General features: G+C 31.8%; 3 protein-coding genes across 16 annotated transcripts in view; all 3 read left to right on the forward strand.

Annotated features, from left to right (window-relative positions):
- FTA2 (protein FLOWERING LOCUS T-like) overlaps positions 1-8,707 on the forward strand; it is a 22,983-nt gene extending 14,276 nt beyond the window's left edge. For 10 of the 13 annotated variants that reach the window (XM_073365695.1, XM_073365699.1, XM_073365697.1 and 7 more), the window contains one exon: positions 1,834-2,348. In XM_073365695.1, the coding sequence (XP_073221796.1) occupies positions 1,834-2,060 (227 nt within the window). In that variant the 3' untranslated portion in view covers positions 2,061-2,348. Of the gene's footprint in view, positions 1-1,068; positions 1,142-1,833; positions 2,349-8,413 lie in introns of those variants that run through there. The other 3 variants (XM_012713763.3, XM_027332606.2, XM_073365700.1) reach the window with 3 other exon arrangements.
- Positions 1-17,500, forward strand: part of FTA1 (protein FLOWERING LOCUS T) — a 39,464-nt gene extending 21,964 nt beyond the window's left edge. The window contains exon 5 of one of the 2 annotated variants that reach the window (XM_073365701.1): positions 16,904-17,500. In XM_073365701.1, coding sequence (XP_073221802.1) covers positions 16,904-17,040 — 137 coding nt within the window. In that variant the 3' untranslated portion in view covers positions 17,041-17,500. The remainder of the gene's footprint in view (positions 1-16,903) is intronic. The other variant, XM_073365707.1, reaches the window with a different exon arrangement.
- A 4,348-nt stretch (positions 17,501-21,848) lies between these two features.
- Positions 21,849-25,095, forward strand: part of LOC101508200 (putative protein FTc) — a 7,515-nt gene continuing 4,268 nt past the window's right edge. The window contains 2 exon segments of the mRNA XM_073366135.1: positions 21,849-22,189; positions 22,559-22,658. Of these exon segments, the coding sequence (XP_073222236.1) occupies positions 21,983-22,189; positions 22,559-22,658 (307 nt within the window). The 5' untranslated portion in view covers positions 21,849-21,982.

Below are 25,095 nucleotides of genomic sequence, written 5' to 3' on the forward strand. Positions count from 1 at the left end.
CCTATTAGAGTTTGTTTAGAAGTTCAAAGGGGTAGAGGTTTTGGAGGGAGTAGAAAATAGAAAATAAGAAAATAGAGAGAAATTTTTATATTATTTGTAAAAGTTATTTTATACAGAATGGTATAAAAATATTTATAATTAATACATTTTTAATTTAAAGTATTATAACAACAAGAAAATGATTTAAATAATTAGTCAAAGTCCTTTAATATCCTCCAAAATAATCATTCAGTACAATTTTTTAGTTCTCCACATTTAAGAGATTTTTATTTTGAATAAAAACAAACTCTCTTAAATTCTTCCCTCAAAAAGTTCTTAATTTTTTCCATTTTTTCCTTCGTTTTCTATGAAACCCTCCCCTCCCCTCTGATCTCTCAAACAAAGTCTTAGGGTAGACTTAGGTTGATCTCAAAATTTACTTGTATAGTTGGTGATGTTCCTCACTTTTAAACATATTTCTACACCAGAGTGCCTTTATTATACTTCCCTCTCATCACTTCACTCATCATTCTCCATATTGCCCCTATTATACTATTGTTTCATCATTTTATACCAGAGTGCATTATTCCTTGAGCAGAGTTGCCAACCAAGCTTCATGAGGCATGTCTCATTCAAACCACCAAGCTTTGTCGAATTCAAACCACCATGCTCCTTCGGTTGTGTAATTGTCTCCCATAAAACAACATTGACCGTATTTTGCTTTTTAGTATTTCCCAAAACAAAATTTCGCCAGATTTGTTGGATTTCATTGATGCAAGCTCTTGGAATAGCGCACGCCATCATAGGATAAGTTGGAATAGTCTACAAAATTTATTTGGCCAGTGTAACTCTACCCGTAAAAAGACAATTGATTAGCCTTCCATGCAACAAGTCTATATACCAACTTGTTCGATAAGATACTGAAATTCTGATTTCCTTGTTGCGTTACCCATCAAAGGAACTACGAGTTATTACCCAAGCACCCAGTATCTCTAAAGCCAGATATTCTAACTAATTCGCTTATCATACCTCTATCGACATTCTTAGAAAATAATATGCTTGTTTTCTGTATGTTAATTCTTTGAACAGACATCTTCAACGGGATACGTCCCATTTGCTTAATGGTAGCTCGACCAAACAAAATGTCATCTGCAGCCATCAAGTGAGATTTCACTGACCTTTTTCTCCTCGTTTTCAAATGTTTCCAATGCCCTTCATCCATTTGAACACACCATTATAGGATGGTGGTTGGAAAACGCCACCTTTTGCAACAAATTACTGCCGAACCCGCGTTTTCATTCTCGATAATTTATTTAACATTTATTTGTTTTTTTATATGTCATCCTGAAATTTGGATGTTCCATTAATTGTTTTATCATTACCATAAACTATGGCAATGGTGATGTCTTAATTTTGTAACAAATCTTGTATTTTTTTCCTTTCCTAATCTTAGCATAGGCTGTGCTTTGATTAGTGTTTATTATCCATGCATTTTGGTTTTTAAAAAAAAAAAAATTATATAATTACCATATCAATCAATTATTATACACTTACATTAATTAATGAAGAGATAAAATAAAGAGTTGAATTATTGTGTATTTTCTATTACTTCATAATCATTCATTGATATGGCTTTTGAGCTAATTATTATAAAAGTCAAACATCTTTAATGATTTTACTGTTGTGATTGATTAACAATATAAAGTTTAATATAAAGTTTATTTACATTGACATTGTGATTGCTAATTATTCATATAACAATTTCTTAGTTTTGCACAACTACCTTAAATGAGGTATAGAAGAACATAAGGAGCACAAATATAGGCTAATTGTGATTTTAATTGATTTGTATAGGTAATGAAGTTGTATGTTACGAAAAACCACGACCCAACTTGGGGATACATCGTTACGTGTTTGTATTATTTCGTCAACAGTGTCAACAAGTAGTGTTTGCTCCTGGCTGGCGACAGAATTTCAATACAAGAGAATTCGCTGAACTTTACGATCTTGAATTGCCAGTTGCTGCTGTGTTCTTCAATTGTCAAAGGGAGACTGGCTCTGGGGGAAGAACCTTTAGATAACTTAACTTTATTATATTAATTAATATTCAAAATCTAATATTAGTGAACACTATACAGAACATATTTAAATGTCATCATAGATATACATAAACATATTATGGCAGATGTATCGAGTGCTATATCGGTGTAGTACAAAGTTGTTAAAAATAAATAGTAGTTTGCACTTTAGATTAGAATAAGTACGTCCCCTGTTTTTTTTTTTAATTTTATTTGACGGGCTTAATTATTAGATTTGAGGTTGTATTATGATAAAAATATTTGGGTGTATACTCTGTATATTTTATTAAATATGTTTTTATTGATATAAAATTTTATTTTTATTTGTAAAAAGAAATAATACAATAATACTACAGCATTATCTTGTAAAAAGTTTTAATTTCTACTAAAATAAAATATTTTTTATTAGAAATTATTTCATTCATAATAAAATAAGTATAATACAATTAGATTTAATGACTAATAAAAGAAAAAATAGATAAATGATATCCATAAAAATTGCCAAAACCATTAAAAAATAACATAATTAAAACTTTAATCATAACAACTAAATTAATGATAACAAGTTATTTGTTTATATAAATACCTCATCAAAATAAAAAAAATAAAAAAAAAATTATATTATTATAACAAACAAATTGATGTTACACTCAAACAACTTAAATTATAAATGAAACACATAAAAAAATATGTTTCCAAATAAATGAACAACCAAAAAAACTAACTTACTTTTTTCTAGAAATCGGCGGCCGCCTAGGATGTCGATCACATATGCTATTGTCCTCAAGCTAACCCACACATGTTTAATTGTCTTTTAATAAGATAAATTACCACAAACAAGTCTTTGCCTAAAAGATACTTAACTAGCAAAATATGTAACGAATAAGATTTTTATGGTAAAGTTATTACTAAAAAGAAAAAAAGTAAAACATACTTTTTAAAATGGTATAAAGATATATATAACTAAAGCAATAATTATTAGATTTTAATTTGCACTCATTAAATAAAATAAAATAGTAACTTAAAAACTGATGTATGTGGGATAAAATATAGATAAAATAATACATGGCATATGGTATGACCTATTTATGAGAATAAATTAGGCCGTTCGACAGAGGTTTATGGCCCGACCTACTTATGCTCTGGTCTGACCTATTTAATAAAAAGGTTAGGCTCATGCTATTTTTAAAGTCTATTTATTTAAATAGGTCAGACTCAGACTTATAAAAAAGTCTATTAGGTCTGACAGTCCTATTTTAAATTCTATTAATTAGTCAATAACTCAGTAGTCCTTCCATATTGTTTGAGAGGTAATAATATGTGTTTGTGTTTGATTTTATGATCTTTTTTGTTGTTGATGTTAGATTGCTTTTATGATTGTTGACTTTGGGTTGAGTTCCTCTGAATTTATTAATCATGTGGTTTTATGATTGTTGTATGTTGTTGATGGATAATAATAATAATAATAAGAACAACAACAACAACAACAACAACAACAACAACAACAACAACAACAACAACAACAACAACAACAACAACAACAACAACAACAACAACAACAACAACAACAACAACAACAACAACAACAACAACAACAACAACAACAACAACAACAACAACAACAACAACAACAACAACAACAACAACAACAACAACAACAACAACAACAACAACAACAACAACAACAACAACAACAACAACAACAACAACAACAACAACAACAACAACAACAACAACAACAACAACAACAACAACAACAACAACAACAACAACAACAACAACAACAACAACAACAACAACAACAACAACAACAACAACAACAACAACAACAACAACAACAACAACAACAACAACAACAACAACAACAACAACAACAACAACAACAACAACAACAACAACAACAACAACAACAACAACAACAACAACAACAACAACAACAACAACAACAACAACAACAACAACAACAACAACAACAACAACAACAACAACAACAACAACAACAACAACAACAACAACAACAACAACAACAACAACAACAACAACAACAACAACAACAACAACAACAACAACAACAACAACAACAACAACAACAACAACAACAACAACAACAACAACAACAACAACAACAACAACAACAACAACAACAACAACAACAACAACAACAACAACAACAACAACAACAACAACAACAACAACAACAACAACAACAACAACAACAACAACAACAACAACAACAACAACAACAACAACAACAACAACAACAACAACAACAACAACAACAACAACAACAACAACAACAACAACAACAACAACAACAACAACAACAACAACAACAACAACAACAACAACAACAACAACAACAACAACAACAACAACAACAACAACAACAACAACAACAACAACAACAACAACAACAACAACAACAACAACAACAACAACAACAACAACAACAACAACAACAACAACAACAACAACAACAACAACAACAACAACAACAACAACAACAACAACAACAACAACAACAACAACAACAACAACAACAACAACAACAACAACAACAACAACAACAACAACAACAACAACAACAACAACAACAACAACAACAACAACAACAACAACAACAACAACAACAACAACAACAACAACAACAACAACAACAACAACAACAACAACAACAACAACAACAACAACAACAACAACAACAACAACAACAACAACAACAACAACAACAACAACAACAACAACAACAACAACAACAACAACAACAACAACAACAACAACAACAACAACAACAACAACAACAACAACAACAACAACAACAACAACAACAACAACAACAACAACAACAACAACAACAACAACAACAACAACAACAACAACAACAACAACAACAACAACAACAACAACAACAACAACAACAACAACAACAACAACAACAACAACAACAACAACAACAACAACAACAACAACAACAACAACAACAACAACAACAACAACAACAACAACAACAACAACAACAACAACAACAACAACAACAACAACAACAACAACAACAACAACAACAACAACAACAACAACAACAACAACAACAACAACAACAACAACAACAACAACAACAACAACAACAACAACAACAACAACAACAACAACAACAACAACAACAACAACAACAACAACAACAACAACAACAACAACAACAACAACAACAACAACAACAACAACAACAACAACAACAACAACAACAACAACAACAACAACAACAACAACAACAACAACAACAACAACAACAACAACAACAACAACAACAACAACAACAACAACAACAACAACAACAACAACAACAACAACAACAACAACAACAACAACAACAACAACAACAACAACAACAACAACAACAACAACAACAACAACAACAACAACAACAACAACAACAACAACAACAACAACAACAACAACAACAACAACAACAACAACAACAACAACAACAACAACAACAACAACAACAACAACAACAACAACAACAACAACAACAACAACAACAACAACAACAACAACAACAACAACAACAACAACAACAACAACAACAACAACAACAACAACAACAACAACAACAACAACAACAACAACAACAACAACAACAACAACAACAACAACAACAACAACAACAACAACAACAACAACAACAACAACAACAACAACAACAACAACAACAACAACAACAACAACAACAACAACAACAACAACAACAACAACAACAACAACAACAACAACAACAACAACAACAACAACAACAACAACAACAACAACAACAACAACAACAACAACAACAACAACAACAACAACAACAACAACAACAACAACAACAACAACAACAACAACAACAACAACAACAACAACAACAACAACAACAACAACAACAACAACAACAACAACAACAACAACAACAACAACAACAACAACAACAACAACAACAACAACAACAACAACAACAACAACAACAACAACAACAACAACAACAACAACAACAACAACAACAACAACAACAACAACAACAACAACAACAACAACAACAACAACAACAACAACAACAACAACAACAACAACAACAACAACAACAACAACAACAACAACAACAACAACAACAACAACAACAACAACAACAACAACAACAACAACAACAACAACAACAACAACAACAACAACAACAACAACAACAACAACAACAACAACAACAACAACAACAACAACAACAACAACAACAACAACAACAACAACAACAACAACAACAACAACAACAACAACAACAACAACAACAACAACAACAACAACAACAACAACAACAACAACAACAACAACAACAACAACAACAACAACAACAACAACAACAACAACAACAACAACAACAACAACAACAACAACAACAACAACAACAACAACAACAACAACAACAACAACAACAACAACAACAACAACAACATCGTTGAGTGTTTTTCAAATAGATCAATTGCAAAAATAACACATAAAGCTTGAACATGCGAAAACGAGGACATAGGCATTGCACAACTAATATTCAACCACCTCAAAATAAAAAGCCACACCTCACAAAGGAAGAACATTCAAAAAATAGATGAGAAGTTGATTACTCTCTATTCCACAACCTCCTAAACATAATGGTGGGTTCAATGATGCAAAACCACAGCGCACCAAATGATCCTTAGTTGGAAGTCGATTCCTTAGAAACCTCGAAGCGAAAATAGACACCTTTAAAAGTACCACCTTAGTCTAAACAAAAGCATCTTCAACGACAAGAAAAGTCAGACTATGCTCTGATAATAAGCAGTAAGCATCTTTCACCCAGTGACATTCTCTCTTTGCGTGACCCCAAATCTATTTGTCTAAAATGTGTTCTTGCAAAGAAAAATAAGTCCATCCAAAAACACAATCCCGCAACAAATCATTTTTCCATTGAAAAAGATTCCTCCTCGATAGCCATTCTCCACCACCTTCCCCCACACCACTCCGAACATATCAGCCAGAAAAATGTTTTTATTCACAGCTAAATTAAAAATATGACTATATTTAGCAGATAAAATTTATCCATTAACCCAAATATCCTTTCGAAAAATAATGTCACGACCATCAACCACAAGTCTAGCTATCCTATTCTTAAGCCAATTCTCTATGGACCCCCCACTCCATAGTGCACCAACTGAATATCCTTCCACCACAAAGATATTATTCCACCTTTGCACTTTGTTCCATCAACTCCCCACCCATATTTTTGTACAAAAACTTATATGATAAATTATAATGTAAACTATGTAGATTCTTCACCCCATCTCTCGAGGTTTACACATCACATTCCACTTAATCCAATGAATTTTCCGATAAGCCACACACCCTCTAAAAAAAAGATTTAAATAAGGGTTCAATACGAGAAATGGTACCTCAAAGGGCCTTGTAAAAGGAAAAAAAATTCGGAAAGACAGACAAATAGGCATTGAGAAGAACAAGACATCCTAATATAAACAAGTTTCGGCTCTTCCAACTGGATAACTTCGCACCATTCCTATCGACCATCGAATTTCAGGAAGATAACATTCTTGGGTTTCCATCAATAGGCATGCCAAGATAGTTAAAGGTGTAAGATGAACTAACAATGTCAATTATAAGGAAGGGGGTTTGAATTCTAATTGCCCCTTTTAAAAAATTCTTGTTTAAAATCTGAAATGTTTAACTCAAGATTGATCTTGGTTACAAATGAAGAACGTTCTTGGTTAGTGGAAAAATTAAAATATCAATTTATCAATATAAAAACTGATTATAAGACAAAGAATACATAGAGATAGGGATATATAGATCACACAAACATATATTCTAGTTCACCCAACACGGATCACGTTCAGTTCTCACAAATGTGAGATTTTCCATTAAATGCTCAAAGCAAAAACATTCTTGATTTTCACACAGTTTTTCACATATTAGTCTTGATCTATTACACAATTCTACCTAGAAATGATTTCCACGGGTTACCTTATACGATTTCAAAAGGATTTTACAAGTTGTCTTTTAAATCATAAAATGATTTTTACACACTACTCAAGTTATGCTAGCAATATAGCCTTAAGTTACAAAGTAATGATATTTGAGATTGTTAGAATATGGGTATTGCTCAACTCTTGTTTGAAAAATATATTTTAAATTTTAGAACTCAACAAGCACTGATTCTAATATCACGTTAAGAATGGAATTGCAACTTATAATGATTTGAGAAGCTCAAGTATGATTGAATGAATGATGTTTTGTTTGGCACTTTGAGTTCTGATTTCTTCTTGATCGTGAAACTTTATTTATAGGTTTCAAGAGAGCTTATGACAGCTCATTTAACCATTGGAAGTAGGCTAGTTGTCATGAGTAAGTGAATGGATAAGATCAACCATAAAATAAGATGAGTTGACTTATATTGTAATCTTGATAGTTGTCTGAAATAATTACAAGCTTTGAATCACGTGTGCAGATCTGCTTAAAAGTACAACACTAGTGTACTTTCTAAACTGTCAGTTTATATTTGCACTTGCTTGACTAATTATTGCTTAGATTGATCCTTGTATATTTCTGATGAAGATATGGAATGGATAACACTTCCTTGATCTAATCTTTTACATAAAAAACTGACCATTCTTGTTTATGAAGATGTGGAGAACGTTCTTCGTTTTCCAGAAATCTGTCAAGAAGGTTCTTCGTTTTACTAGTTTTGCTTTCTTGATTTTAATAAGATCTACTTTGTAATGCTTGGTACCTATCTTGGTTTAACACACTCAAATACACATGTTAAATACCAAATACTTAGAGTTATAATTAGAAGTCTTAATTAACCTTCTGTTTAATTATCATCAAAATATTAATTTGGGATTTTGTCTCAACATAAGACCCACTTTGCAATTAACAATTTTAGTTGCCTTCACCATCTAAGAAGGATTCACATTTATAACATCCAAGATTTTACCATTATCGGCGATGCTACCTCACTTTTTAAGGAATATCTTTTTCATGAATAAGTACAATAAAAGTAAAATTTGAGCATTTCACTAGTTTACAGTTATAATGAAAATCATGGAAAAGCGTCATAAAATTGGATTTTGCCACTTCTCAAAAATCCTTCACAAAACCCATATGAACACCATCCGGATCTGAGCTATTAAAGCTATCATAATCCCAAAGAGTCACCTTCACATCTTCCTCTAATAACTTGTTTATTAAACAATTAGATGCTTTCACATTAAGTGACATTAATCGCAGATTGTCGACATTCACAATAGCGGCCTACCTTGATGTAAAATGTGATTCAAAATGTTTAAATATTGCACCTTGAGTCTAAGTACTATTTCCACTTTACGACATTCCTCCTCAATTGACAACATTGCATTATGTCTTCTTCTGCTTGAAATAATACCATGAAAAAACTTAGTATTCGCATCTCCCTCAGCTAACCACTTAACCCTCGATTTCTGCCATTAAATGCTACAAGTGATCTTGGAAATAGATAATAATTGTTCATTCACATGCCTGTGTTCCTCCACCTTGGCCTCCAACAGATTCGTTGATTCATACTTTATATCTAAGATGTTTAATGTTTCCTTGGCTTCCAAAAATTTGAGCTTCCAAATTTTTGCCATGTTTATGATGTCACTATTTCAACTAATCCTTTATGTTATTTTATTTTATTTTTCTTTCACCACAAAACCACCTCATTCGGAAGTTGAAACACAACATTTATGGATTATAAAATGTTTTGGTCCTCAGTTCACTTCATCATTAGACAACCAAATAGGGCAATCATCATAAACTCCTCTTTTCAAATATTTTCGAGTATTATTTGAAAAAATACCCAACCATTGCTTTGATAACAGAAATATTTCCAACCTACTCATACTCGATACATCTTTTATTGTCCAAGTGAGCCGAAGACCCACCCAAGGTAAATCTACCAATTCTTCCTCAAGAATAAAATCATTGAAGCTGGAAATATCAACATCTTTATCACTCAAGCTCTTTCCTTTCTGTTCCTCCTTTGAGCGAATAACATTTAAATCACCACAAACACACCAAGGATCAATAGCAAATCTCCCCCTTATCCTACAAATGTTACCCCATAATTCCTATTTCTCCACCAAAATACATTATGCATTCACATTCACCAACACCACATTGACCCCAATTATCTTCCATATCCCCATGACAAGCAAGGCTTAGCCACACTTTGTAGAAAATTCTACCTCAAACACGGTAGAAGCCCATAAAGTGAGTATGCCACCCTCTTTACCATCCAAAGATAAAAAGAATAACCCACATATGAAGATCCACACAAAGATTCAAAAAGAAAATGACTCATATTCGCCAATTATTTTTCTTGTAAACACACAACCTCGGGTCTCTTGTCTTTGATTAAGGCCTTCACTTCTTTCTTTTTCATGACACCCCCCAATCCTTAATCTTGTAACATAGAATCTTCACCAAAATATGACAACACCACAAGAAAACCAGCCATCTCTGTTGAGATATGTGGCTCTCATTTACTTCCTTCATCTATAAGCTATTTAATTTGTGGCCAATGTTAAGTCCTTAATGTTGAAGCTTTCTCCAGCAATTCTGCCTTGCTTCACGTGGACATGCAATGAGGAAATGTTCCCTAGCCTTTTGCTACATGTTACACACCTCCTGCTTATTTGCATGCTCATTGCCACATGTCATGTTACTTCATGATGAAGAAGGTACTCTACATGACTATAAAAGGCAACGCACAGAAGACATAAAAATAATCAACACACATCAACAATACAAAGCCATTTGAGAGTTCTTTATTCCATTTGAGAGTTTATTTTGTGAGAGAAAATATTGAGTGAAAAATATTGTTCTTTCTTTGTCCTCATCATTATAAGAGGATATCTTGTACTCTCTTTTACATAGTGGAACTTTGCTCTTGAGCGCCCGTGGTTTTTTTTTACCTCTTACACTAAGGGGGTTTTTCCACGTTAAATCTTGTGTGTTCATCTCTTGTTATTATTTTACTTCTCTTTGTTCTCAATTGATTAGATCATGTGCTTCCACATACCGCTGATACCCTAACAAGTGGTATCAGAGCTCTTATTCAATTAAGAATTTCAAAATGTCTACTAAATTTGACATTGAGAAGTTTGATGGCAAGATTAGTTTTTCTATTTGGCGAGTCCAAATGAGGGTCGTTCTTATCCAGAGCGGATTGAAGAAAGCTTTAGATGGGAAGTCAAAGAAATCGATTACTATGACTGATGATCAATGGGACGAGTTGGATGAAAAGGCGCTTTCATCGATCCAACTTTGCTTGTCCAAGGAAGTTCTCCGTGAAGTAGCCAATGAAGAAACCGCTGCTGCATTATGGTTAAAGTTAGAAACTTTGTACATGACCAAGAGCCTCGCAAACAAGCTTCGTCTCAAAGAACGGTTGTATACCATAAGAATGGTTGAAGGTACTCCTATTCAATCTCATCTTGATGAGTTTAATTCTATTATTATGGATCTGCAAAATATTGATATCCAAGTTGAAGATGAAGATAAAGCTGTTTTGTTGATTGTCTCTTTACCTTCTACCTATAAACACTTCAAAGAAATCATGTTATATGGAAATAATGATACCTTATCCTTTGAAGATGTTAAATCAAATTTATTGTCAAAAGAAAAATTTGATCTTGAAGTTCATTCTATAAACAAGGATGAAAGTTTGATTGTTAGAGGTAGAACTCTAGAAAAGGAGAGTACCAGTCACAAAAAGTTCAGATCCAAATTCAGGGGACGTAAATCCAACAAATTCTGTCACTATTGCAAGAAACCAAGGCATGAAATTTCTGATTGTTTTCTCTTGAAGAAAAAACAACAAAAACAAGAAAAAGGGAAATCTCCACAATCCCCTGAAGCTGCTAATGTTGAAGCTAATTCTGACAGTGATATTCTTTTATATGTTATCTCTTCTGATAAGAGGAGTAAAATAGAATGGATTCTTGATTCTAGATGTACTTTTCATATGTGTCCTCACAAGGATTTATTTACCACTTTTGAATCTGTTGATAGTGGTGTTGTCTTGATGGGCAATGATACCCAATGCAAGGTTGCAGGAATAGGTACCATCCAGAACAAGACTCATGATGGCATTGTTAGAACTTTCTCCAATGTTCGCTATATTCCAGAGTTAAAGTGGAACTTAATTTCTCTTGGCACCCTTGAGTCTTTCGGGTGCAAATATTCAGCTGAAGGTGGAGTTCTAAAGGTATCAAAAGGTACTCTTGTTTTATTAAAAGCTAACCGAGTTGGTAGTTTATATGTCTTGCAAGGGTCTGTAGTGACAGGTTCAGCAACAGTATCATCTCCCATGCCTGATAATGATGTCACCAATCTATGGCACATGCGCCTGGGCCCTATGAGTGAAAAAGGCATGCACCTTCTGAGCAAGCAGGGTCATCTTGGAAAACATGGGATCGGTAAGTTGGAGTTTTGCAAACATTGTGTTTTTGGGAAACAGAAAAAGGTTAGTTTCTCCACTGCAACTCACCGCACCAAATGTGTTCTTGATTATATTCATTCTGACCTTTGGGGACCTTCTAAAGTTCTTTCCCATGGTGGACGCCGCTATATGATGACTATTATTGATGATTTTTCTCGTAAGGTCTAGGTTTACTTTTTACGGCATAAAAGTGAGACATTTCCTACTTTCAAGAAGTGGAAAACTCTTGTTGAAAACCAGACAGGGAAGAAAGTGAAGAAGCTCAGAACGGATAATGCTTCAGAGTTCTGTAATGGTGACTTTAATGAGTTCTGCAGAAATAATGGTATTGCTAGACACAAAATCATCCCCAGAAATCCCCAGCAAAATGGTGTTGCAGAACGAATGAACATGACTCTACTTGAGAGAGCTCATTGTATGCTCTCAAATGCTGGGTTATGGCATCGACGCTATTTTTGGGCCGAGGCAGTATCTACTGCATGTTACTTGGTCAACCGTTCTCCACACTCAGCACTTGATTTCAAAGTTCCAAAAGAAATTTGGCCAGGTAATCCTGTTAATTATTCTAATTTAAGAATTTTTGGATGTCCTGCATATGCACATGTCAATGATGGCAAATTATCTCCAAGAGCTATTGAGTGCATATTTATTGGTTATGCATCTGAGTCTAAGGGGTATCGTTTATGGTGTCCTAATTCACAGAAGTTAATTCTTAGCAGAGATGTTAATTTTAATGAGGATGCATTATTATCTACTAGAAAACAATCTTTTGTGCCTTCTTCTACTAGTACAGGAAATTTGCAGGGTACTAGCGAGAAGGTGGAGTTGAAGCCTGCAACTCTTGATGTTGATGTTCCATCTTCCTCAACAAATGAGTCTAGCATTGATGATCATTATGATGATTGTGATCATGATGATAGTACCACTTCTCCTATTCAACAGCAAGGAGATGATTATTGTATTGCCCGAGACAGAACCAGAAGACCAATCAAAAAACCAGTTAGATTCAGAGATGATGACAATTTAACTGCTTATGCATTGTTTGTCGCACAAGAGGTAAATGATGGTGTTGAACCTATCAACTACAGTGAAGCTGTTTCTTGTGTTGACTCATCACAGTGGCTAGTGGCTATGAATGAAGAAATTGAAAGTCTTCATAAAAATGGTACATGGGATTTAACAGAGCTTCCAAAAGGCAAGAAACCATTGAGGTGTAAATGGGTCTATAAGAAGAAAGAAGGCATTCCCGGAGTTGATGATCCAAGATGCAAAGCACGATTAGTCGTTAAAGGCTTTTATCAAAATGAAGGTATTGACTTTAATGAGATATTCTCACCCGTTGTTCGTCATACCTCCATTCGTGTTTTGCTTGCGTTTGTTGCTTTGTTTGATTTGGAATTAGAGCAACTTGACGTCAAGATAGCTTTTCTTCATGGAGATCTGGAAGAAGAAATCTATATGGAGCAACCTGAGGGATTTATTGTTCCTGATAAGGAGCATCTTGTATGCCGACTACAGAAATCTTTGTATGGCCTTAAGCAAGCTCCCAGACAATGGTACAAGAAATTTGATTCTTTCATGATTGGGCAAGGTTATTACAGGAGTCAAATTGATGACTGTATTTATTTTCAAAACTTTCCAGATGGTTCTTTCATATACTTGTTACTTTATGTTGATGATATGTTAATTGCATCGCGTAACAAGTATTTGATTAGGAAACTGAAAACTCAGCTCAGTAATGAGTTTGATATGAAAGAATTAGGTGCAGCTAAGAAGATTCTTGGTATGGAGATTCACAGGGATCGTCAAGCTGGTAAAATGATCTTATCTCAACAGAAGTATATTGAGAGAGTGCTTGAAAGGTTTAATATGAATAATTGCAAACCTGTTTCTACTCCACTTGCTGCACATTTCAAGTTATCTTCAGATCTTTGCCAAGATACAGGGGAAGAAAAGGAGCATATGTCTCACGTTCCATATGCTAGTGCAGTTGGCAGTCTTATGTATGCAATGGTGTGCACTAGACCAGATTTAGCATATGATGTTAGCATAGTAAGTCGGTATATGCATAATCCTGGAAAGGATCACCGGAGTGCTGTAAAATGGATCTTTCGGTATCTAAAAGGTACTTTAGGTATTGGCTTGATCTTTGACCGAAGCAAGGCTACAACCAACAACGTTGAAGGTTTTGTTGATTCGGATTATGGTGGTGATCTTGACAGAAGAAGATCTCTCTCTGGTTACATCTTTACTCTCTGTGATAGTGCTATCAGCTAGAAAGCTACACTTCAATCTATTGCTGCTTTATCTACAACAGAAGCATAATATATTTCAGCAACATAGGGTGTGAAGGAGGCTATTTGGCTCCGAGGTTTGGTCAATGAACTTGGTCTAACACAGGGTCTTCTAACTGTGTTTTGTGATAGCCAAAGTGCTATTCATTTAACCAAGAACAATCGCTATCATGATAAAACCAAACACATAGATGTTAGACGTCACTTTATCCGAGATATTATTACTGCTGGTGAAATTATTGTTGAAAAGATTCACACATCTGAAAATCCAGCAGATATGTTGACCAAGTCACTTCCAAATACCAAGTTTCAGCATTGCTTAGACTTGGTTGGTCTTTACAGTACTTGAACGCCCTTTGGGGATTTATTTGGCGTTGAGCAATTTGTTGAATTCGAGCCAAGGTGGAGATTGTTGAGATACGTGGCTCTCATTTACTTCCTTCATCTATAAGCTATTTAATTTATGGCCAGTGTTAAGTCCTTAATGTTGAAGCTTTCTCCAGCAATTTTGTCTTGCTTCACGTGGACATGCAATGAGGAAATGTTCCCTAGCCTTTTGTTACATGCTACACACCTCCTCCTTATTTGCATGCTCATTGCCACATGTCACGTTACTTCATGATGAAGAAGGTACTCTACATGACTATAAAAGGCAACGCACAGAAGGCATAAAAATAATAAACACACATCAACAAAACAAAGCCATTTGAGAGTTCTTTATTCCATTTGAGAGTTTATTTTGTGAGAGAAAATATTGAGTGAAAAATATTGTTCTTTCTTTGTCCTCATCATTATAAGATGATATCTTGTACTCTCTTTTACATAATGGAACTTTGCTCTTGAGCGTCCGTGGTTTTTTTTTTACCTCTTACCTGAGGGGGTTTTTCTACGTTAAATCTTGTGTGTTCATCTCTTGTTATTATTTTACTTCTCTTTGTTCTCAATTGATTAGATCATGTGCTTCCGCATACCGCTGATACCCTAACAATCTCCAACTTATGACAAACTCACCGGAGGCGTCGTGTTCCTCACCACAATATTCTTTCTCTCTTGGGTCTCCATTTTCATTATAAAATAAAATAAAAAACTAAAACTGTCGACTTTTAAAATAAAATGATTAATTTTGTGAATCAGTAAAAATAGAAGAGAGTAAAATTGCAATTAAGCCTAAATTAAATTCAACTTTAAAAGTATACAGACTTATTCATACATACAACCACATACAGTGCATACCAAAATTAATCTTCTCCAATTGTACCGTATGGAATCTAATTTAGACCAAGACTATGAATAAATTATTCAAAATTTGTTTCAACGTATTCACAAACATAAACCGATTTTAATTTCATATCTTAAAAAATCTAAATTTTAATTTAAAATACTAAACTTTATTTAGTTCGTTTGATCTTTGATTGAACGATCATTTATATTTGATTATGAAAATACAAAGACTCTAAATGTAAAAATCTCAATTCAAATTATTCAACCCAAAATTAAAGAGATATTGTATAAATAATATTCTCTTGTCATTTTCATAAGAAGAGACAATTAAATTAATAAAAGTTAAAGTATTAACATGGCATATCCATGAATACATTGTGATTTCCCAAAGCCTCCAAAATATGATAAGGAAGACAAACTTCAACATCAATCCTACCTTCTTCTACACCACGAAACAAAGTAACTACCAAGCAATACCATTCCGAACTGCAATAGGCTTACCCCAACCAAAGTCATTACCATAATATTACTTCTTGACACCAAAGAAAACCTTTCGTTGTCCAAAGACAATATGACATCTTCCCCAAACTGCCACACATCATTGGCCACAGAATTAATGTCATTGTGCAATGAAACCCAATATCTCCATTCATTGCTACTCAAAGAGTCATAAATATTGGATGAACTTACATGAAAAGATGTGTTTGATGACACTGAATTGTTAGATATTTGTTGACGGGATCTTGTCTTTGGCCTCACTGTTAATACTTCTTGACATTTTTGTATTGGCATTCTAGCTAACTTCTTCAACGTTGGGCACTTTTTCCTAGTGCTCCTACCATTAAGGATGCATGCATTGGCATTAGATACATACGCAATGGACTTCATCGATGCTAGGAGAGTCTACTTTCTTCACAATCTGCGATTGATGTAGTTATATTGTCCCTACTACTCCTAGACGTCTACAATGGTCATGAGTCATATTTGGTAGTTGTTTCATATTCGGTAGTTATTTAATTAATCAATCATTCTGTAGTCGTTTTATATTTGTTTGAGAAGTAATAATAGGTGCGTTTGTTTGTTTCAGAAAAAAAAAATCTATTATTTGAAATCAAAAATTACTTTTTAGGGTTTAAAGGATGTTTGTTTCAGATTTTTTTTAAATTATTTGTTAGAAAAATTATTTTTTGGTTAATATATATAGATATGTACATTAATTGATATTGGTATGTGGAGAGCATCGTGTGGTATGAGTAGAACATTTAAATGTTTAAATGTGAATAAGACTTTTAAACAGGCTTCCAAGCCAGACCAGACTTTTAAAAATGTCAGGTCAGACAAAAAAAAAACCTATGATAGGTCGTAGGCCAAGCTTAGGCCTAAAAAATTAATCGTAGGTCAGGCTCAGACCTTTCAAAGTCTGGTCTGGCCTGACCTATATTTCAACCCCTAGCCATGACGCATGCTAGTGATCAACATTCCATCATGCATTTCCCATCTTTACAATTGATATATTTTAACTTAATTGATATTAATTGAATGAAGAATTTGAGAAATACAACAGAGTCATTATTCTAACTTGATTGATATATTTTAATTAGTGATCAAATTATTGTCTTTTTTACAATAGAATCATCGTTTCTATCTTAAAATAATGACGATTATGAATTTATACTCACGAGTAGAGTTGTCAGTTTTATGAGACCAGTAAATTTGGGACCTAGCCCATATATTAAGTATTACACTCTAAATTTTAAAATAATATATATAATAATTTATTCTATATTTTTGTACCTCAATGTTCTTTAGAATTATTAATTTGAAGATGTATTTTGATAAAATAACACTTTCAAATTATTCAATTCAAATGTAATAATTAGAGGTTTTTGAAAACATATCAACGTGAAAGTAAGCTATCAAAACTTAAATGCTAAAGAGCCTTGTCTACATGAGCTCTGAGATCTTAAAATGGCCCATAAACCCCAACTTATTTCGTTTTTTTTTCCCAGTATTTTTCAACAACTGAAAAATATTTCTCGTGTTGCGGGAAAAAGTTTTGAAAATAATATTTTCCCTGAAAAAAAATTAGCTATACAAAAGATAAATTTGATTAAAAAAAATCTATTTATTTAACTTTAAAATAAATCTTCTTTAAGTTATTTTATTAGTAAAAAATACTACATCCATTTCTTTGTAATTTTTTTTTGTCCCTTGTTATAAGAAATATTTACTTTTTTAAATGTATTAATTATTTTTTTACAGATTTACCTTTAATTATGTTTTATTTTTTTATATGTAATAAATACTACAATAGAACTCTAAATTAACTTTTTTTTCTTCAAAAGTAAATTAGTAAAATAATTTAAATTATAAATAAATTTAATACAACAACCAATTTTTAAATTTTCGTAATCTAACGGATTCTTATATATAGAAATAGAAAATGAGTCATAAAGTGATTTGAAAGAGTTAGAATAACAAAAAAATGATAAATTCAACTCATTTTTCTAACAAAAACTAAAAACAAATTATTAATATTTGACTATTTCAAAAGATAAAAATTAAAATGGATCGTTTGTAATTAAGAGACGTTGAAGTTTATTTGATAACTCTACTCGTTAGAATTATCGGTGATAGTAGTTAGGAGACTCGTGTAAGTGTTCATTATATTTGATTAAATCTATATTTTTATATATAAAAATAAATAAATAACAAATAAAACTAAAATCTATATATAAAATTATCGCAAGCTTTTGTATTCTTTATGTTTACTTATAGTTTTGTTTTTTTTATTTTTACTAATTTATTAAATTAATTTTCTATTTTAAAATTTGATAATTTTAATTTTTTCTTCGTATTTTTTAACTTAAATATTGTGGTTTGAATATTTTAAATAATATAACATATAATCTCATAATTTAAAATTATGTATTAATTATTTATAAATTAATAATTAAATTACATAAATTGAATTAAAATTATTTTATTTTAAAATAAGACAATTAGTTTCATAAATTGAATCAAAAATGTAATTTAATATAGTCTTTAGGAGTTGCGTCTCTCCTTTTTCCCTAAAGTTCAGTACTTTCCAGTAAAAAAGGAGTATTCAATAATTTTTGCATTAAAGTATTAAATTAAATTAAAATGTTATTTATGAAATGATAAGATATATTTTATATTATAAAAATTGAATGTGTTGGTCGAAATGACAAGCTATCCAATATTCGTCCGAAACATAACTTACTAACTTTGACAAGCTCTCCAATCTCAATCCGACACATATTCTGTGGAAACATCAGAGAGAATCATCAGACTGCAAGAAACAAAGGCTTCCCAGATAGAGACATCACAAGGGCCAAAATCCTAAGTTTCTGTGTTTCACTCTAAACTTTTGTAGCCTTGCAGTCATGCAGTGTAGCCGTAAAATCTCGGCGCGCGCGCATATGTATATATTAGAGTGGAAATCTAAAGTTATTGTTATTTGTTAGAGTAGATATTCTAAATATTTTATATCAAACTCTTACGAATTTATGTCACAAAAACGGATTATCTCACATGAGAATTTTCTTTTTAATATTGTTTTATATGACTTCAAGTTAATTCTAATAAAATCAATAAACTCTCTATTTTAATAACGATTGTATTTTTAAAATTTTAGGTAGATTTAGCTTTAAAATATAAAATTTTGGTTAATATTTATAATATCTTATTTAGTTACATATATATCACGTCTCCATATTAGTTTATTAAATATTTTCAATTTTATTTTTTTAACTTTTTATGAATGTTATTTATGAAATGATAAGATATATTTTATATTATAAAAATTGAATGTGTTGGTCGAAATGACAAGCTATCCAATATTCGTCCGAAACATAACTTACTAACTTTGACAAGCTCTCCAATCTCAATCCGACACATATTCTGTGGAAACATCAGAGAGAATCATCAGACTGCAAGAAACAAAGGCTTCCCAGATAGAGACATCACAAGGGCCAAAATCCTAAGTTTCTGTGTTTCACTCTAAACTTTTGTAGCCTTGCAGTCATGCAGTGTAGCCGTAAAATCTCGGCGCGCGCGCATATGTATATATTAGAGTGGAAATCTAAAGTTATTGTTATTTGTTAGAGTAGATATTCTAAATATTTTATATCAAACTCTTACGAATTTATGTCACAAAAACGGATTATCTCACATGAGAATTTTCTTTTTAATATTGTTTTATATGACTTCAAGTTAATTCTAATAAAATCAATAAACTCTCTATTTTAATAACGATTGTATTTTTAAAATTTTAGGTAGATTTAGCTTTAAAATATAAAATTTTGGTTAATATTTATAATATCTTATTTAGTTACATATATATCACGTCTCCATATTAGTTTATTAAATATTTTCAATTTTATTTTTTTAACTTTTTATGTAATTATTGACTTTAATTATAATTATTTTTAAAATTATTTTATTTTAAATTTTTTATATATATTAAGAAATACAATAATTAAAAAAAAAAAGAATAATTATTTTAACAAATTATTTTTATTAGTTATTATGTATTTTTTACTATCATAAATATAAAATAAAACTAATAATTTGAAATAAATACCTTAAAACTAGAAAGTGATATTCATTTAGAAATATTTTTTTTTCTAGTGTATTAGTTTTTAAAACAGATAGAGTATATATGAGTAGTTATAATTTGTGAAGTGTGGAATTTTTTTATTAATATATTTTTTTTATGGGAAAATTTAACTAAAATGTCCTCGTTTAAAAAAAATTACTAAATCGTATCTCAGAAATGTGACTATATTGACTATATTGATAAAGCTGCCAAAAAGTAGGATTAGATGCAATCTCTAAAGCTGCCAAAAAGTAGGATTAGTATTTTATTTTTCTTCCAAAATTGAGATATATTGATAAAAATTCCGAATAGTGGATCTCAATTCACTAATCTCATATACGTCTCTTCACGACTGGCCGTGCACTTAAAATCAAGATTCGTTTATTCAAACAAATGGAAAGAAAGTTGTAGTCATCGAGTTTATACTAGAAAACAAAACATCGTACTGAAAAACAAAGAATCGGTAGGACAAGCACACACAAAAACAAACCGAAGAATCAATTGATGATTTGATGGAACAAAAACCAAAAGATGGGTTTGTCGTAGATGCAAAAGAGTTTTTATATATGTTTCATCTAATCTTAAATATAAAAATATAAATAAATAAATTAAATGAAAAAATTAATATATTCGATTTAAAATTTAGATTATATATATATATATAAATAATATATTAAATGAGAAAAAAATTACAATAAGATGGTAATATAGTTAAATTTTGACCATATAATTATATATATACAATGACACAACCCTCATTTATTTTCGTAATAGAATTAACATGTATATACTTATAATAATTTTTTGAAAACTCGTCGCCTTTATTAATTAAATTAGAGTCATGGTCACTTTATTTTGTCATTGTTATTTGTATTTGTCATTGTTATTTGTATTTTAAGATGATAAATGTTAAATTGAAGATGAAGGAAGATTATAATAGTGTAGGAGAAAAAAATGCTTCAATATAAATTTTCTCAAGAATATAAATGAATAATTACTATTTAATATTATATTGAAATATTAGATAAAAACATAAAATGACAGGAAAAATAAAGAAAAGTATATCAAACTATAAGAAATTTTTTCAAATACATCAAATGATACATATAATTTATATAACCAATGTGTAACAACTAACTGCATGGTTAATACTAACTAATAAACAAAGATCTAACAATAAATATATATATATATATATATATATATAAAAGCAAGTTGCCAACACCAAAAGAGGTAAAATATACCTATCAAGATTATGCCACGAAATAATGGGGGGGTCGACCCTCTTGTTGTAGGGGGTGTGATAGGAGATGTTTTGAATCCTTTTACAAACTCTGTATCTTTGAGTGTTGTCACCAATAACAAAGAGATTAGTAATGGCTGTGTGCTCAAGCCCTCTCAAGTAGTTAACCGCCCAAGGGCTAGTGTTGGTGGTGAAGATCTAAGGACTTTCTACACGCTTGTAAGTTGTCTTGTTTATCACCTTGTTTAATATCTATCTATGATGCTTTATATTATGAACAAGAAAAAAAGTTAACCTAAGAACAATGTGATTGATCATTAATGTGATTATAATTAAGGATGTAATGTTTTAAAATATTTTATATTGTTAGCATAATTGCGATTGACAATCACAATTTTTTTAATGGTAGATATTAGTTGTTATTTTGCTGGTTAAAAAATTGAACTTGTAACTTTTTATCATTTAAATTTGTATATTACTCCTTTCAAGTTATTAAATCGTCTTACATTTTTTAAGTGCAACTTAAAACTATGTTGACTAAATTTATGTTATATATGCATTAATTTTTGTTTGGTGGAGTCTCAACAGGTTATGGTGGACGCAGATGCCCCTAGCCCTAGTAACCCTGTTTTGAGGGAATACTTGCATTTGTGAGTTCTCTTGCCTCTTTCTTTAGTTAAAAGTACCGGTGTTATTAAAAATATATGGAAAAAACAATTTGTCAAAAAACCAATTGCTTAATAAAATTGATTTGGCTTGTATAAGTTCTTCAGCATGTTTATTAAAATTTAACATATAGTGGCCATTGACATTGTTGGGAAAAAAATCAGAGATAAGTAGCGATAACTATCTCAATAATACGGAATATTTTTTTCCCACCTGTGCAGATAAATGGCCAAACAGAAAATACAGAGCAAAAATAATTGGCATAAAATTAAATAGGAGACAAACACAATTTTTAACGTGAGAATTTCCCTCAAATTGAGAGAATAAACACCACGGGACCAGTAAAACTTCCACTATAATAATTAATGGGTACACCAGAGTCTTCCTAATAACAATAGGGAACATCAATCAACAATAACAACATTCCACTAAAGTGGGTATGCCAAAGTTACTCTCAGAGAAGATAAAACTACTCAAACTGTATATTAAAATAACAAACTCAGTGGTAGAAATAACATACTAAATTTGTAGATCAAACGGAGCAATTTTGCTACACACCTGTTACCACCACCGGAATCAAACCCTTATTTTTCTTCTCTGGCAGCCGTTCTCTTTTCCTTCTACTAATTCTTAGGATTTCTAAATCCATTTTATTTCCTTCACGTGGGTTTAGCCCAATAATACCTTTTTTTTTCTTCTTTCTTTTATTTCAATAATAATACTAATACTAATACTAATAAAACTAGTGGGTTCCACTTGGGGAGTGAACCCACCCAACAAATCTCCCCCTCATGACTCAAATGGGAAGGTACTGCTCAACCATGCCAACTTTCTTTCTACAGCATATCATCTTCGACACAGGCAATGTCCTCGTCATCTGAACCATTCTCATCAGTATGAATCTTCTCAATTAAAAATGACTTTATTTCCAGTGCATCTCGTATCCAATGATACCACACTTCAATATGCTTAGACTTTGCATGAAAAGTCGAATTGTTGCTGAGATGGATCGCACTCTAACTGTCACATAATAACACAAACTTGTCTTGCTTGAGGCCTAACTCATGTAGGAATTTCTTCATCCACAAGAGTTCTTTGGAAGCTTCAATTGCTGCAATGTACTCAGCTTCAGTAGTGGACAAAACAACACACTTTTGTAGTCTTGACTGCCAAGACACAACTCCCCCTGCAAAAGTCATCATATAACCAGAAGTAGATTTTCTAGAATCAAGATCACCTGCCATATCTGCATCTGTGTAGCCATCCAACACAGGTTCACCACCTCCATAGCATAAACACACTTTGGAAGTGCCTCTGAGGTATCTGAGAATCCACTTTACTGCTTGCCAATGATCTTTACCATGATTAGAGAAAAATCGACTAACAACTCCAACTGCATGAGCAATGCCTTGTGCATACCATAACATACATCAAACTACCAACTGCAGATGCATAAGGAACCTTCTTCATCTCTTCTTTTTCTTTCTCACTTGTAGGACATTTATCAGAATTTAATTTAAAATGAGTAGCAAGTGTAGTACTAACAGATTTGCAATTGCTCATGTTAAACTTCTCTAACACCTTCTCAATATAATTGTGTTGAGACAACCACAATTTATTATTCTTCCTATCACGAGTAATTCTCATACCCAGAATTTGCTTTCCAAGACCTAACTCTTTCATTGCAAAAGACTTGTTCAAATCTTTCTTTAAAGATTGAATCTTCTTAGTGTCATGACCAACAATCAACATGTCATCCACATATAATAAGAGAATAATATAATCACCATCAGAGAACTTCTTGATAAACACACAATGGTCAGAAGTAGTTTTACTATACCCATGTTTCTCCATGAAAGAATCAAATTTCTTGTACCATTGCCGAGGTGCTTGTTTGAGCCCATACAAACTTTTCTTTAATTTGCACACAAGATGCTTTTTACCTTTGACTGTGAAACCCTCTAGTTGCTCCATATAGATCTCTTCCTCCAAATCACCATGAAGGAATGCAGTTTTCACATCAAGTTGTTCAACTTATAGGTTCAAACTAGTTGTTAACTCAAGCACAACTCGAATAGAGGACATCTTCACCACAGGCGAAAAAATTTCATCAAAGTCAATACATTTTCTCTTATTAAAACCTTTCACAACCAATCTTGTTTTGTGTCTTAGTTGAGAACTATTCTCTTATGCCTTTATCTTGTATACCCATTTGTTCTTGAGTGCTTTTCTATCATTAGGCACCTTTATCAAATCAAATGTGTGATTCTCATGCAAGGAATTCATCTCTTCTTGCATGGCCTTTAACCACTTTTCTTTATCAACATTTGTAATAGCTTCTTGATAATATTCTGACTCTCCACTATCAGTGATCATCGCATACTCATGTGGAGGATATCTTTGAGAAGGTTGACGTTCTCTAGTAGATCTTCTCAACTCAAACTCGGTTGGTGGCTCAA

The sequence above is a fragment of the Cicer arietinum genome, chromosome 3 (genome assembly GCF_000331145.2).
Source record: "Cicer arietinum cultivar CDC Frontier isolate Library 1 chromosome 3, Cicar.CDCFrontier_v2.0, whole genome shotgun sequence".
In the NCBI taxonomy this organism is placed as follows: domain Eukaryota; kingdom Viridiplantae; phylum Streptophyta; class Magnoliopsida; order Fabales; family Fabaceae; genus Cicer; species Cicer arietinum.